Source organism: Elephas maximus, chromosome 19 (assembly GCF_024166365.1).
Source record: "Elephas maximus indicus isolate mEleMax1 chromosome 19, mEleMax1 primary haplotype, whole genome shotgun sequence".
Lineage (NCBI taxonomy): Eukaryota > Metazoa > Chordata > Mammalia > Proboscidea > Elephantidae > Elephas > Elephas maximus.
The window spans coordinates 21,333,978-21,350,744 of NC_064837.1; the positions used below are offsets into that span (position 1 = coordinate 21,333,978).

General features: G+C 52.2%; 1 protein-coding gene across 3 annotated transcripts in view; it reads right to left on the reverse strand.

Moving 5' to 3' along the window:
- The window catches only part of ABR (ABR activator of RhoGEF and GTPase), a 205,138-nt gene that overhangs the window by 150,360 nt on the left and 38,011 nt on the right, over positions 1 to 16,767 (reverse strand). The window contains exon 1 of one of the 3 annotated variants that reach the window (XM_049860019.1): positions 4,396 to 4,823. The exons of the other annotated variants lie outside the window; for them this stretch is intronic. Coding sequence (XP_049715976.1) covers positions 4,396 to 4,456 — 61 coding nt within the window. The 5' untranslated portion in view covers positions 4,457 to 4,823. Of the gene's footprint in view, positions 1 to 4,395; positions 4,824 to 16,767 lie in introns of those variants that run through there. 3 annotated transcript variants of the gene reach the window in all.

The window sequence follows — 16,767 nt, forward strand, 5'->3', positions numbered from 1 at the left end:
TTGGTCTTTGGTATGGCTAATATAGGAATAAGATGGTAGGCTGAGGCAGGTTCATGATCATACGGGAGATGAGTTTGATCCCCACAGCCCTGAATGTTTTCCTGGCCCTTGGAAGGAGCACTGAGTCTATAAAAAAAACCTGTTGCTTTCCAGTCAATTTCGACGCATAACAACCATATAAGACAGACTAGAACTGCCCCACAGAGTTTCCAAGGAGCAGCTGGTGGATTTACACTGGTGGATTTGAACTGCTGACCTTTTGGTTAGCAGTGGAGTACTTAACCACTGTACCACCAGGGCTCCACTGAGCCTATAAGGGGCATGAATAGAACACAAGAGACTAAAATATCCCTTGGAAATGCTGCTTGGGTAAGGGAAGTGAGCTCCGAAAGACAAGTTCTAGTAACAATAGATGGTCATGTTCTGCCTTCTGTGAGGTCCAAGTAGCTGCAGACTTTTGCTTGGCTCACTATAGTAGGTACATTTGGGGTTAGAGCTGAATTGCTAAGGATAAAACAGGCAGTAATGGCAGAGGAAGAGACCTCGAATGCAGCCTCAGCCTCTCTTCCAAATAAGTACTGAACATATATTTAAAGAATTTCCATTTGAAGAGGTGCCAAATTACTAGCTGCCTCGGGCACTCAATCCAGATCCGCTTGGAAGGCTGTCTCCACTCAGTGAGACAGAGAAAGTTTCAGTGCACCCCTCCCCGATTGTGGGGGGAATTTCATTTAATCCTACTTAATCCCATGATACGGAAACCCTGGCGGCGTAGTGGTTAAGTGCTCCAGCTGCAAACCAAAAAGGTGGGCAGTTTGAATTCACCAGGTGCTCCTTGGAAACTCTATGGGGCAGTTCTACTCTGTCCTATGGGGTCACTATGAGTTGGAATCGACTCGATGGCAATGGGTTTTGGAATCCCATGACTTAGAAGAAAACAAAGAGAAGGTGGTAGGTGTTAGTAAAAAGCGTGGTAAAGAAAGACATAGAGGAGGTAGGATGAAGAAGACAACAGCCTCACAGAGAGTATCGCACCAGCCCCAAAGAAAGCATCTACACAAGGCATCAAAGGGCGAAGCTGACATTGTTACATGAATGTAGGAAAATGAGTGGTACAGAGCAGAAGTATAAAATGGCTGGAACCTTCACCCGCCGCTTCAGTTTATTAGGGACAAAGGACCCTGCTCCATTCAGCCCAGATCAAACTGGCTGCTGGGACCCAACTCATCTCTTTCGAGTCAGACAAATCACCGTCACCCCAGCCCCTCAGGACTTCTGCCATAGGGGAGAAAGGGGATCTGCTGCCCATCCCTCATGAAATGGCCCTCACCCTGCAATGGAAGTGGCACAGCTGCTGAAGCCGGAACGAATGAGCTGACAACTCCAGACGCAAGGGGCGTGTGAAGGGAAGGGCTGCTTGGCAGTCTGACACTAACCCATTGCTGTTGTGTCAATTCTGACCCATAGCAACCCTATAGGACAAAGTAGACCTGCAACACAGGGTTTCCAAGGAGCAACTGATAGATTCAAACTGCCAATCTTTTGGTTAGAAGCCATAACTCCGAACCACTGTGCCACCAGGGCTCCTTTGGGCACTTTAGGAAGAGAGAATCCCTGGCCTCAGTGGGCTCGGACAGAACCTCACCCATCCCTACCTTGGCTCCAGGATCAGTCCCAGTTCTGCAAGAGGCACAAGGATTACATAGACAGGTTGGGGTCAGAGCCATTGGGGCCACTTATGCTCCTGGCTCATTTCAGAGTCAACTCTGGGACAGAGAACCAAAGGGACAAATGTCCTCATTCCATAACATTCCAAAGCCTTGAATCTGTTCACACATACCCAGGTGACATTCAGAGTCCTCACTGTCTTAGGGTATGATCTGAATTCTAGCTCTGTCACTCAACGGTTATGGGGCCTCATGTAAATGAGGTAAGCTTAGGGAGCCTCTTTCTCCTAATTTGTAAAATGGAGATCAGACCACCTATTTTGCAATGGAGTTGGAAAATAATGAACAAAAAGTACCTAGCACAGTGCCTGGCACATAGTAGGTATTCAGGAGATGCTATTATCACTGTTACCAAGAGCAATGCTTAGGAGAAGCCTCTATCCCTGGGTCACTCACATGCTAAGAAGTCACACTGGCCGCCCTGTGCACTGGGTAAATTACCTTTACAATTCCTGATGGATTTGGCTTTTGTGGGGACTTGCCACCCCAGGATTGTGAGCCTTGTAAGCAAACAGCTTCCTGGGAGACAGAGGGACTTCCTCTGAGAGCCACAAAACCATGCTGCCAGGCAAGTGACAGCCTGGGTATTTGTTTTAATTTAGGCTCTTGTCAAGAGGAAACTTCATGGCTAACAGCCCAAACATGACTGTACAGCACCTCCCCAGGAAGCCTCATGCTATGGCTCTCAAATAAGCCATTTTGGAGAGGAAGGCAGGGACTCTTCACAGTGCTGCCAAGTCCCCCTCCCCCACCCAATCCAGCTGCCCCAGGAGCACAGAGGCCAGGGCAGCTGCACCAGGGTAGACAGGTCAGATGCCAGCCTGCCTGAGTCAGGGCTGGTTAATGGGCACCCCCAAAGGGGCCCTTGGCCTAATTCCCTTTTCTGGTCCTGCCTTCCTTCTGATCAGGAATTTCCAAGGCCGCCTCAGGCAATTTTGTTTCCCAGCTCCTGAAGAAGGGGTTGGGGGAGAGAATAGAAAAACTCAGAAGTGATGGGGCAGGGGGTGGGGGGCAGAGGTGGTTGTTTTCAGGCCAATGGAGAGAAAGCCAGAGACAAGTTTCTATGATTCCATGCTTTGGGACATAGGGAAACCAGGACCAGGTTTTGCAAACAGCCAGGAGTATTCAGGAACATAAGCAGCATGTGAACATCAAGCACTGTTATGACTGTTATTTATTTGCCAGAGCACAGTTAAGAGGAGGTCACTAATCCTTCCTAGGGTCAGGAGATGATCTGCAGCAGGGCCCTGAACAGATGTGCACCCCCATTCACACAGACACACGTGCACACACATGCAACACAGCCGTGGGCCCGACCTTCACCCAATGGTGCTGGCCTCTGCCGGGAGAGGAGCAGATGGAGTGGCTGGGCTTGGCACAGGACCAAAGCCCAGGGGATCTGGCTTTGCCCCTTTGATGTTGAAAAACCAAAGCAGAATGAGCCATCACAAGGAAAGCTCCTGAGGGAGGAGGAGGAGGGGAGGAGGAGGAGGAGGAGGGTGGGAGGAGGAGAGGGATGATGGGGACCCAAGGGGATGCAGAGGTCAGAGGCTGGGTGCTGGGTACTGCAAAGCCTCCAGGGCAAGAACTCAGGTAAGACATCATACTTGTTCAAGCCCCCACCCCACTCCCAATATGACTGTTACCAAGGATCTTGAACCAGGCTGACCCTTAGGAATGCCCTTGTCCCATAGGGGCCGGTGTCCAGAACCAGAGCCTAGCTCCTCTTGCCTCCCCAAGCCCTGCTTCAGAGGCATTGCAAGTGAGTGGGAGGGACAAGTGGATAGGGAGGGCCAACTCACTTCATATTTTCCTCAGGAGCCAGGAGGGCCCTCTTCCCATATCCCTCAAAGTGCCTGGTGAAAGTTTCTCAAGGGAGGGGTGGGGAGGTTTAGCCACCTAAGCCAGGGTGTGTGTGTGGGCAGGGGGCTCACAGCTTGGCGCAAGCTCCCAGGAAGTACCAGCGATCATTTAGGCATTCCCAGCGGGCGGCGGTGCAAAAGCCACCACGTGACCGCGGCAGATTTGGGAGCGAGGGGGCGGAGAACCCGAGAAGGTTTTTTCCTTTTTGGGGGGGAAGGTTGAAGGTGGGGGTGGTGATGAAGGCTGGCAGGAGAGACTGCCGAGCCAGGGATTTTCAGCTCCATCCAAATGGCCCCCACAGAGATCTGCACCTACAGTCTTCCCTTCCCAACCGATCCGCCCCCACCCTGTAACACACAACGGCCTCAGGATGTCCTGAGGTGATCAATTCGGGAACCAAGGACTTGCCCCAAAATGATTTTTTCTGCTTCAGCGTGGACAGAGGAAGCCGCCAGTCGGGGAGCCGAGGCAGCACCCTAAAAAGGGCTCTCCCTCTACTCCTGAGGGGTGAGGAGTGCTAGATTACACAACAGGTTGGAAGGGGTGACAGCCCTCCTGGCCCCTCCGGTCCACTCTCACTCTCTCGGAGTCCGCTCCGGGAACCTCATCTGCGGCCGGTCGCTGGGGGCCCACACCGTTCCCCGCACCCTCGCCTCCCGGCCCCCCGCGCACCGGGCCGGCCGTGCCCGAAGCCCCCCGCCCGCGCCGGGTTCCCCAAACACCCCGGGCCCCAGAGCCGTCGGGGCGCGCGCGGGGCCCGGGGGTCCGTTCCCGCCCGTCCTCCCCGGCCCGCGCGCACACGTACTGCTGTAGAGGGTGTCGATCCAGGAAAGGCGCGGCAGGCCCCGGTGGCTGAGCGGCTCCATGCCCGCGGCTCCGCGCGGCGGCGGCGGCGGCGGGTCAGTCAGATAGGAAACCCGACCCTCATCGCACAACAAAGGAGGGAGGGCGCGGGCGGCGGGCGGGCGGGCCGGCGGGGAGCCGGGAGGAGAGGCCAGCCCCGGAGGCCGAAGTTGCCGAGCGCCGGGTGGCGGCGGGGGCAGCCAGGGAAACAGGTAGCAGGGAGGAGCGAGCCGGGAGAGGAGGGAAGAGCAGGCGAGGGGAGGCGAGCGCCCCCGGGGACCCTTCGGGCCACTGCGGCCGCTGCGAGCTCCGCCGCGGATCCCGGAGCAGCAGCCGCGCAGCCTGCCCGCCAACTAGCAACTTCCCGGGGGCTGCGCCGCGCTCCAGGGGCGGGGGGCGGGGGCCGCGACCAATCGGCGCGAGGCTCCGCCGCTCCCACCACCCCCCGCCCCGCGGCAGCACGCCTCCGGACCCTGGTGGGGGTGTGGGGAGCAACCCAGGTCCCCACGGACGCGCAGGCTAGAGGAGCTCCAGCCGGTGCCGGAGGAGTAGTCCCGTGAGGGTCTCCGGGCGGTGGCGCAGGCCCGGGCTTCTCCTCCCCTCGCCCGGCTCAGCAGAATTCGGGCAACCGCAGACTAGGTGCTGCGGGGAGACCTATGAGCCCGCAGGCGTGACATCACCTGCCACCCCAGGATCTCTAAGCGCAGTTTCGGGGGCTGGTGCGGCTGCCAGGCCCCTCCCCTAGACGAGCCTGGGTGCGGCGCCGATAGGGTTAATGTCCTGAGAGCCCGCGGGAAGGCTCCGCCGGCCTCAGTCCTTCCTTCCAAACCTTAAGAGAGCCTCACCTACTTAAACACCCCTGACCTAAGGGCGGAGCACTTCCTGCCCTACACACCAGGGGACGGCGGCTGGACATAGGGGAGAGGTGGTCAACGAGAGTCTGCGGAAGGAGTAAAAGCTCTCAGATGGGCCCCTCAGCCGGAAGGACAACTGGTGTGCAGGCAGCTTCCAAGGTATCCCAGGTTCCTGAGGAATCTTTAAAGCCCCAAACGAAAGCCAAACCAGCTGCGGTTGAGTGGATTCCGACTCATAGCGACCCTATAGGACAGAGTAGAACTGCCCCATAGGGTTTCCAAGGAGCGCCTGATGGATTCAAACTGCTGACCTTTTAGTTAGCAGCCGTAGCTCTTAAGCAGTGTGCCACCAGGGTTTCCATAATGTATGGATAATCATATACAAGTAGAGGGAAGTCCTGGGAACAGACCTTTAAAAACAAAATTCCTTTTAACAAAAACACCCCAAGAGCACTGAAGAAATTGGGGGGGGGCCTCATGCCTGCCCTGAGTCCCTGCTCTTTAGGAGCTAAGACCATTCTTCCTCTGATTCCTACAGGCCTCCTCCAGCCACCGGCTTTGGAGAAGGGACTGGGGGGGAAGGGGGAGGGGAAGGTCGGGAAGGGGCCAGGCTAGAGTGGTCCAGGACAGCAGGGGCTGAAGCCCTTTTCCTGAAAGCAAGAAAACCCTGCACTGGGCCTTTTATGCTGGTTTTACCTGGGTAGTGAAGTTTCTGATAATGGAGCAGTCCCCACCCCTCACCCCACCCCCAAGCCGCTTAAAGGCAAAGCCTGCCTGGGATCTAGGTCTACAGACCATGCTTACAAGGTGAAGCTCACCCTGGCCTTGTGGAGGGTGGTGTTGTCTGCATCCACAGAGTAGTGGGGGTGGGGGCTCCTTATCATTCTAAACAACAGATCTAGTTCTTCTTAAGGGGAGAATGGACCATCAACCATGATGGTGAGAGGAAGCCTGCACCCAGCCCCAAGCTGAGCAGCCAGAGCTGCCCAAGAGAATGGGGTGAGCTCATGTCAAGTCCCGGTGAGCCCTGGGAAGGGGCAAGGGAAGATGCTCTGCGGTGTGGAAAGCTTCCACGGGTGGCCGCAGCAGATATTTTTCAACCATGAGGCCATGGCAGCCCCTCCCGGCATTCCCTCCGCTCCCCTCCATGCCAGCCAGCCTGGAGCGGTATCTGGCTCTGTCTTTTGCTCCCCCTCCCTGCTCAGCTGTCACCCTCCCACCCGTCTTCGACTTGCACACAAGATTGGGAGGGCCAGGCAGGCACCTGGAGCTTGGCAGGGAGGGGGGCGTGCATCTCCAATGAGCCGCTCTAGAAATAGAGCCGGGATAGAAGCGGGACAAGCTGGTTCTTGGAGGAACCAGAGGGCGGGTGGCACAAGGGTAGGAGCAGAGAGGGGCCAAGGGCCTCTTCTTCCCACGTGGAACTCTGAAGGCACAGAGCCCAGGAGAAAGGAGGAGATAGGAGCAAGAGCTGCGCTTACCAGCTCAAAGAAGCCACAGCGCTGCCTGCCCCCTACCCAACAACAGCACGGGGGCAGCCTGGGCCCTCTGACCACACCATGGGGAGTTTTCTAATGTCCTCATCCGGTGCCGACTTTGAAGAGGCCATGGATTTGTGTGTGTGTGTGTGTGTGTGTGTGTGTGTGTGTGTGTCACATACATTTGCATACATTTTACATTTTTATCTACAAAAGCTTGAACAAGCTATTTTCAGCATTTTTTCAAGCTAAAATGTTGCAGTTGCTCTCCTTAGCATTGCCATAGTTTGCTTTTTCCTAAATTCTGATCTGATCCTCCCACTTTGGGACACATTATAGGGAAGACAGATAAGCACAAATCTCAGAGGCTCTGAAGGGGCGGGGGCGGGGGGTGGTCATGTCCAATAACTAACAGTGAATCCCTACTGTGCCCTTGGTTCGGATCTTAGTTCTTTGTTTGCAAAGATTATCTCACTGTGAGCTCATTGTTATCTCACTGTTTTCCCCTATTTCCCAGCTGAGAAAACTGAGGCACTGAGCAGCTAGGTAACCTACAGAGTCAGCAAGTAGGGGACTGGGACTTGAACCTGGCAGGCTGTTTGCTCTTAACCACCATGATGCTGCCCCACCTCTGCTGACCGGTTAAAAAGTGGGTGGTAAAGGCTGTTGGAAATTTTTGCTGGTCCACGGGCTAGAGACCACCTTCCAGGGTACCCTTCCAGCCCTCTTCCATCTCCACACACCTGCCTTGGACATACCTGTCTTGGAAAAGGACAGTTACTTTAAGATTCCCTTGATGCCTTTATTGAGTGGTCTCTAATAGATGTTAACACCACCAGGCCTGACTCTAACCTTGGCTACAGAGACAAGTGTTTGAATCTTTGAGTGCAAGGGTGATTTGGGATTGGAACAGAAGCCTCCAGATTCTTGACACTGAGGGCGGGGAGGGAGGAATTTGGAGAGCCCCAACACCACATCCTGGGAAGGAAGGAGTTAAGAAGTCAATCTCATCTGCATTTTGCCAAAGGAAATACTACCCTGAAATGCTTTCACCATCAACCCCAATCTGTCAGAGCAGCGGGAGGCCTTCATGTGGACAGATGCCCTGATTCAGCTAAGCGTGGACCTGCCCCTGCACCCCAAGGCACTGAATCAGCACCATCCCACCGCCTTCTCCAAGCCCTTGCTAATCATTCGCTATCCAGTCCACTGGGCCAACACTCTCCCGCTTCCCTGGCTCTCCCTCCAGCCTATGCACCCCCACTGTGGAGACCTGCCTGCTTCAGCCTCAGGACCCAGATTTAAAGGCCAGCTGCAGTGTGAGGGGCCAAGTGGGCAGGAGACACATCCCGTTCTGAAGACCAGTGGCCCTGCCCTTCATTCCCAGGGGTTTGCAACTCTTCTACCAGCTACAGGGTCAGAATGAAAAAAGCATGACTGCTTAGAACCACAACTGGGTATCTCCACTTTTCTTGCCTCCTCCCTGTTAACAATCCAGCTCCACTGCTTTTGTGATCACTCAGAGGTCACTGCTGGCCAAAGGATGTCCATTCACATCTCCCCACGCTGGGGCTGGGCAGGAACACCAGTGCATACAGAGTCTAGGTGCACACGTGCTGAGGGAGGCAGGGCCTTCCACATTCGAATTCAAATAAAAAACAAAAACAGACTGTGATGGCCAAAAACCTCTAGTTTGCATCCCCCCTGGCGAATAAATAGGTCCTTTAAAAGCTGGGACTGCATCTTTATCACCGAAACATGCCCAGCACTCAGCCCAGTGGGTGAATGAGGTCCAGGTAGGCCTCCAAAGCTGCCATAACCATACCATGCCCCTACATTCAGCCTCTGCCAAAAGCCCCACTGACTGGCATTCAATAAATGTGTGCTGCGTAAATCAAATTAACGATACTTAATATTTATTGAATGCTTCTTAAGTGCCAAGCACCGTTCCATGTGCTTCACATGGATTATCTCACTTGCTCCTCACAATAAACCAATGAGATAAGTACTATTATTATCTTCAAGGAGTCCTGGTGGCACAGCAGTTAAGAGCTCAGCTTCTAACCGAAAGGTCGGTGGTTCAAACCCACCAGCTGCTCCACGGGAGAAAGATGTGGCAATCTGCTTCTGTGAAGATTACAGCCTTGGAAATCCTAAGGAGCCCTGGTGGTACAGTGGTTAAGCACTCAGCTGTTAACCAAAAGTTTGGTGGTTTGAACCCACCAGCTGGTCCACAGGAGAAAGATGTGGCAGTCTACTTCCATAAAGATTTACAGCCTTGGGAACCCTATAGTGCTGTTCTACCCTGTCCTACAGGGTTGCTGGGAGTTGGAATCGACTTGATGGCATATAACAACAAAACGATTATTATCTCCATTACACAGAAGAAGAAATTGAGTCATAGAAAGGTTAACCCACTTGCCCAGGTAATAGCTGATGACTACTGGAAATGAACCCAGAGAATCTGACTCCAGGTTCTACATGTATAATCTCTGTATGGGCTGCAATGAGTGAACAAACACGTAAACAGAATGAAATTCAACTCAGGGAGGAAGAAATCGGAGCTACAGGAGGAATGCAAGGCAGTGTTATTTCAGAAAACCCCAGGGCCAATGATTGAGCAGAGAGAGAATTGGTTCCCAAAGTAAACCACATCTACTACAACCCAGTAGATGACCTTACAGACAAGCTGAACACAATCCAGTGACAGACTCCTGAAATCCAGTCCCTGCCAAACCCTACTACCTCCGTGCCTCAGCCCTGTCTCTAAGCTTTCTGGCCTGTTTCCACATCTGCAGAGGGAGGGCGCCCAGCTAGACCAGCAAGATGGCCTCCAGGTCTCCTGTCAGCCCTAATCAGTTGCCATGGAGTTGATTCTGACTCAAGGCGACCCCATGTGTGTCAGAGTAGAACTGTGCTCCATAGGGTTTTCAATGGCTGACTTTTCAGAAGTAGATCTTCAGGCCTTTCTTCCAAGGTGGTTCTGAGTGGGCTCGAGCTTCCAACCCTTCAGTTAGCAGCCGAACATGTTAGCTGTTTGCACTACCCAGTCACCCCCTATCAGCCCTTGTGGGCTATAAACTTTAGCTTCTAGTAGACCCCGTTTTTCACCCTAACTTCATTTCCCTTTTCCTCACTGTTTAAAGCAGCATTTACAGTCCTAAGATTCACCCTACACCCTCAGGCCTAGAAAGAAGCTAATTTCTCTCCACTGACTCACCACTTAGGGAGAAGGCTCAGTTTAACACTGTCCTTTTCCCCTCTTCCCACCTGCCTTTTCCCAGCCTCCTTACTTTTTCAGCAGACAGTTAAGGACTAGCAAGCAGCTGAGATGAACTTGACCTTCCAAGTATTCATTTCTCCACCTAAGTTTTGTGTCAGCATGGGAAAGACCTGCAGCCCTGGCAATATGGTAAACCTGACCCCCAGAGAACTTCATTCACCCCCTTGTCGCCTCCCTTGGCAGCATTGCCAGGAGAAAGCACAGTGCCACGCAGGGTCCTGTTGCTATGAAGCTCCCCACACATGCATTGCCCTGCCCCAGGGCCTGTGCTGACACCCCTTTCCATGGCAGGGGCCACAGCCAGGCCAGCATCCCCAGCAGAGTAGCTGCCTTAGATTATCCTAACCAGGCTGCAATTCCAGGAGCGTCTCACACCAAGGCCAAGCTAAAGTCGCTCTCAGCTGACACTGCTCAGGGGCCACCACCCGGGGGTCAACACCAGAGTATTCCTAAATCGTCAGTCAGAGAGCTCAGCAGCAGGGTCTGGAGCCTCCTTTTTGATTTACTTACCTCACAGTCCCCATTAGCGTTTGGAAAGGTGCAAGCAGAAGAGGAGGCAGAAAGGGTCTCCAAGCCCCTAAAACCCAGAGACCAATGGCTCCAACTTTATCAGCTCCAAGGGCAGCAGGGGCACGTCCAGCAAGGGTTGGAGCTCACACACTGGCCCTCTGCCCTCCCGTGGCCACTGTTCCCCTGAAGCTGGCTGCGCTCCTCGCTCTCTCAGCCAGAGCTCTGCAGATGCAGCCCAGCCCTGCGCGGCTCTGCCAGGAGCTCTGACGCCACCGGCCTGGCTGGCCCTGTCCCCGACAGAATCAGGAGTGGCCGCATGGGCTGAGGGTTGGCTGTCAAGGAGACCAGCCCCAAGAGGCTGCAGCTCAACCCTCAAAAGGGTGAGGAAAACAGAGCACCCGAGCCTAGTCAGTGATGCTTGTCATCAGTGGGGTCTTGCTTTGGGGCTATCTTTCAAGTTTGCTGGTGTGTGGCCTTGTCTCTTTAAGGACCAGGCCTGCTTAAGTCAAGTTCCCTCTGCAGTCAACTCCTGCCGCCACTGGCCCTGCGGCAGAGGCAGGAACTCCCGAGTGCCATCTGGTGGCCCAACAGCGGTGCCGCAGCCACCAGAGGCATTGATGTCACCCTGGCCACATTCCAGCCAAGTGGCCTGGAAATGTCTGCACTAAAATCTCAGTTTTGCCCACCAGACCCCACACAGGGCTGCGGATTACCACTGCATGCAACGAGGCTAGAGAAACCAAAGAAGAATTCTGTTTGGGGTCAAGAGACAGAAAGGCACCTCAAGAGTAGCCTAGAGAGAGTGACCATCCCACTGGACAAGACCTTCACTAACGTCTCCCCAAATGGAGAGATTTCCCCAGAGATTTTGCCAGCTGCAGGGACCTGAAGCACAGTTGTACATACACTGTCCCTTAAACACTGGGACCGTGTTTTTCAATTACAGGCGGAGGGTATTTGAAACCATGTGAGAACATTTTAGCCTGCCGCAATGACTGTTGTCGCTGTATGCCATTGAGTCGATTCCAACTTATAGAAGCCCTATAGGACAGAGTAGAACTGCCTCATAGGTTCCTAGGCTGTACATCTTTGTGGGAGGAGATCGCCAGGTCTTTTCTCCCACAGAACTGCTGGTGAGTTCAAACTGCCAACCTTTCAGTTAGCAGCCAAGCACTTAACCATTGTGCCACCAGGGTTCCTTGTCAAGATGACTATAGGGAGCTACTGGCATTGAGTGGACAGAAGCCAGAGATGCTGAACTGTCCCAAAGAAAGTCTGTCCCCAAATGCTAATCGTGTTGCAAATACCACTTGGTTGAGGGCAGACCGAGGATGGTTCCTTGACAAGCTCATACTCCTGTTCTTTTCCCCCATCAGTGCTGCCTTTGGTGTTTGTCCTAACTAAACTCTGACTTTATAAACTTAGGGGTGGGGAGAGGGGTGTTCTGGCCCAGGCTACCTTCACAAGGGATGCTCGTGTCCCTGATGGTCCCTCCCCAGAAGCGAGGCACATATACCTGCATGCAGCCTGCATTGAATCATCAGGACTCTTGGAAGGAAGAGGCAGACAAGCTGGCAGGCTGACTCAGTCATGTTAGGAACCAGTAGGTGGTCTTAGAGAAGAAATCATAGAAGACCAGTCCCCCGCCACCCAGAACCCACCCCCGCCAGCAAGGGACCACTCGCGCCTTTCTTCCTTCCTGGTTGACTCAACCCACCTCTGCTTTCTGATCCTGAGCTGTCCCGGGACGTGTGTGTTTTACATAAGGCCCTTTCTGTTTCTGATCATGAAACCCCATGACTCTTACTTTCCCTTTCTGCAAGCTCCCTGCATCCTGTCCTGGGCTCGTCAGCTGAGTCGCATGAATGTGGTCTGGTGCCAGGGGTGGACACGAGAAATCAGCACTTATGATAAATGCTAATGTGCCCTGAAAGTGTGGAAAAGGATGAGACTGAGCCCACGGTGCTCAGTGAAACTACACAGCAGTCACACTGCAGCTGGGCCCCTTGGTTTGTGCAGTCCTAGGCTCACGAGGCCAACAGAGGTCAATTAGAGAAAAAAAGTTTCCCAGCATCCCAAAGCAACACCAGAGCACTTTTTTTTTATTAACATTTATTAAGCTTCAAGTGAACGTTTACAAATCCAATCAGTCTGTCACATATAATAAGTCTACATACATCTTACTCCGTACTCCCACTTGCTCTCTCCCTATTGAGTCAGCCCTTTCAGTCTCTCCTTTCGTGACAATTTTGCCAGCTTCCCTCTCTCTCTATCCTCCCATCAGAGCACTTTTTAAAACAAATCTGACCTGTTACTCCTCTTTTACTAAGACCCATCAATAGCTTCCCACAGTCATCAGGATAAAGACCCACATCCTTTCTGTGGTCTGCAAAGCCCTGAGGCCTGGCCCCTGCATCCCTTTCCGGCTTTATCCAGCACTTTCTCTCTCTTGCTCTCTGTCTTCCACTCTCACCTATTTCTTCTAATTCATCCAATGAATCCTCCTTCTTCCTGCCTCAGAGCTTTTGCCTGGGCTGACATCTCTAAAATGTTCTACCCCTACTCTGCCTCAGTATCTCCTACTCACCTTCTGGCTTTCACATAACTCTCACTTCTAGGAAGCTTTCCCTAGTCGCCAGACCAGGGAGGTCTGCATCTCTCCTTCAGAAGACTCAGTGCTCTGGCTAGTCATTCAATCCCTGTCTCCTCTGCTAGACTGAGAAAGGAAGGCAGGAACCACGATTCTCTTGTTCACCACTAACCTAGCACAAACAGTGGCTTCAATGAGTGAATGAGCAAATATGTTCCAGGTCACAAAGAGCCTGAAACGAGGGAGCACGGATGCTCCAGACAGCCCATCGCCACCAAATGGAAAAGAATTGTCTGGGCTGCCTGGGGTGTCATCTCTAGAACAGCCGCGCCATGTTCTCTGGAAAAAACAACAGGACCCCAGGATCAGGTTCGGGGCAGGAGAATTGATGCTCCGGTTAATTCTCTAACTGCTTACACGAAACCCCAGGGAAAAATTCCCAAATGCACAGAGCTCTCTTGCTAAGCAGCCAGCACTTGACGCTGCACTCTTTTTCACCCAATCAGACTCCAACGTGGAAATGAAATAGAAACCCAGAAACAGTGCAGCCCACTATGGGAACTTCCGTCTCAAATCTGAGTCCTTCCTCTAGGCTTGTCCCAAATTTGCAATTAAATTTGTTTTTAGAGGAAGGGGGGCAAACTGTAGTTCTTTTCTGGCCAAAAGCAGCCCAGGCTGCCTGCCTATCCTTTCTGTCCTCTTGCTGTCTGCTGAGATGCAGAGGTTGGGAGCCTGAGAAAGAAGATGCTTGTTGCCTGGGGTGATGAACTCCTCTGCCCAGGGGGCTGCAGGCTAGAGCCATCACTCAGTGGCTCCCAGTGATGGCTTTGATGCACCCCACTGCCAACCAACTTTCCAGCCAGGCAGACTAAGTCTTGTTTTCCTTTCAGAAATGGGAGAGGTATGAGGGAAACTGATGCTGCCCACCCAACTCCCCCAGGGACTTAGCTTGAGAGCTTCTGCAGGCTGTATGACAGATGGACAGACAGACAGATACCTTGCACTGAGTCGTGGTGGCCACTGCACAGACCTGAGAGCCCAGGAGGGCAAGCGCCAGACTTACTGGGTCTGCTGGGCACCTGGTAAAAGGGAATATGGTTCCTTTTCATTTCACCTTCACTGATATGAAGAGACAGATGGAACAACCAATTTTTAGTCAAGGTCTGCGTTGTTGGGCCTTGGGTCTGTAATGGTCAAGAACATGGCCCTAGGCCACTAGGGTCAGTAAGCCAGATGGTTAGTCTTAAAAGCTGCCTACTACCTGCTGCTGACTAAGGATGTCCTGGTGCATTAAATGCTCTCAAGGCTCTTCCCTCACCTGAAATGGGGGTACTGGTGGGAGGAGGTACTGGGTATCAGTGAAGGACAGAGGAACAATAATGAAGGCAAGAGCAACAAACCCTTATATAGCACCCACTGTGCCAGTGCTGATCTAAGCACTTTGCAAGTAATAGATCATTCAAAATTATCACAACAATCCACGACTACTCCAGAATCCAGGTCTTAGTCCCTCTATACTCTCCTGCCTCTCTCCAGCAGAAGGGAAAGAACACTTAACTGAGTACACCCTGCATCCGGGTCCTGGCTTTGCCACTAACTTGCTATGTGACCTTGGGGAACACTCTTGCCCTCTCTGAGCCTTGGATTCCTCACCTGGACATGAAGGGATGTAGGTCATCCTGCCTTTGATTCCCTTGAGAGATACATGACCAGGAAGTAACTGATAATAGAGGGGAAGAACTTTCTTCTTCCCCTCTTTCCTTTCCCCCACTGTTTCAGGAAGTTGAATGTATTTTGAAGAAAAGAAATTTTATTCATTAGCTCCTGGGATATTTCCTGAACCCTATGCAAGGCAGGATTCCTCTGTCTAGGATCCCTTGATGGCGAATTTGGGACATGCCCAGAAATCACCAAGAGGCAAGGCAGTGCCTAGTGGGTCCAGAAAGTGGGCTGGACAACATCTTATGGAGGGAAGTGGAGGTCACCACTTAGAACTATCTTGATAACTAAAGGCTTCTCGGAGGAAGTAGCATTTGAACTGGGACCTGGAAGGACATCTAGTACTGCATTTGCAAAAAATAGTGAAGTCTTCTTAAGACCAAACAATAGTTTAGCTTAACTGGTACAGAATGTCTACCTTGAGCATTGTGCTCTTTTAAGAACTATCTAAATGGGATCAAACTGACAAGAGCAACTTGAAAGATTCGATAGGAAACTTAGGGGGCAGTGAGTTTATGTTAAGGAGGGAGGAACAATTTGGAAAAGAAGGGTGAGAATGGTTACACAACTTGAAGAATGTAATCCGTGTCACTGAATTGTACGTGGAGAAACTGTTGACTTTGGTACGTGTTCTGCTGTGTATATTCTAACAACAACAAATAAATTAAAAAGAATAGTAGGGAGGGGAGACGGCATTCTGGGGGGAGAGGGGAGAGGAAAAGCATAAGCGATTGCACAGAGGCAAAACAGGGAGGGAAAGCACAACTAGAAAGGATGATTGGAGGAGAAGTTTCTTTTGGGGACTGGAGGAGAATATGAAGGTTGTCACTACTATAATGTGTAGTGCCAGCATGAATTCAGGGTCAAAACAGAATTTTGCAGCTTTTCTTAGGCTTATCTATATAAAGAAGGTTTTCTGGGACACCCTCTGTCTCCCAATACACACAAAGGTTTAGGACCCACTTCCTGTCCCTGCTGCGGTGACTAAAAGCCCTTTTTCAGTCAGTACATCCCTTGCTTTGCCAATATTTGTGTTCTAGACACTGTGTGTTAAGCACGTTACTTTAACATTTAATACTCAACACCTCCAGGAGGAAGGCAGAATCATCATTTTATAGAAAGGCCCAAGGTCATACTTTAGTAAATGGTGCAACCAAGTTCAACTCAGGTCTGGCTGGGTCTGAAGCCAAGTGCCTGCCCACCAATCATGAAGCTGCAGAAAACACCCTAACCAGATGCCCCCTGGGCACCTCAAAGTTCTTCACTGGTGAGGGTACTGAGTTCCTGGGCATGCCAGGCAGCCTGGCACCTGAAGTTAATAGGAATTTATCAGCAAAGCTCTTACCAGCTACTCTCCAGGGGGATGGGCAGAGCAAAAGAGACACAAAGACCCACCTTCCCCCCAACTGAAGTCTGACAAGCTTTTGGGTCTTTTGGCTACTCCTTGGGTGTGAGGCCTGTACCTGAAGCATCCCTGGGGGCGGGGGCAGTAAGGGCATTTTCCAGTGCTATAGAGGTTATTTAATCCCTGGGGCATGTCACGGAGGCAGTCCCCAAGCCCCGCCTGGTTCAGCCTCAGCTGAGTATTGTAAGGAGCATTTTAAGGAAAATTACCCCTTAGTTAACCTCTCAAGGGAATAAAGGAGAAAACTGGGGTATCAGCTCTAGTTCTGCTTCACCCAAGCCCCTTCCTCAATTTCCATGTCTCTGCTGCCTTGGACATAAAGAAGAACACCAGCACACCCGGAACTTTTCTGGAAAATTCTCTGTTCAGTGTTCTGAACAGAGTTAGAGGCCCTGGAGAAGATACCACCACCATGGTGAGACACAAAAGATGCACTTTCCTAAGGAAGGACTCTGTGCATCTGAGAAGTACCATCCCACAGAACCTCAAAGAGCA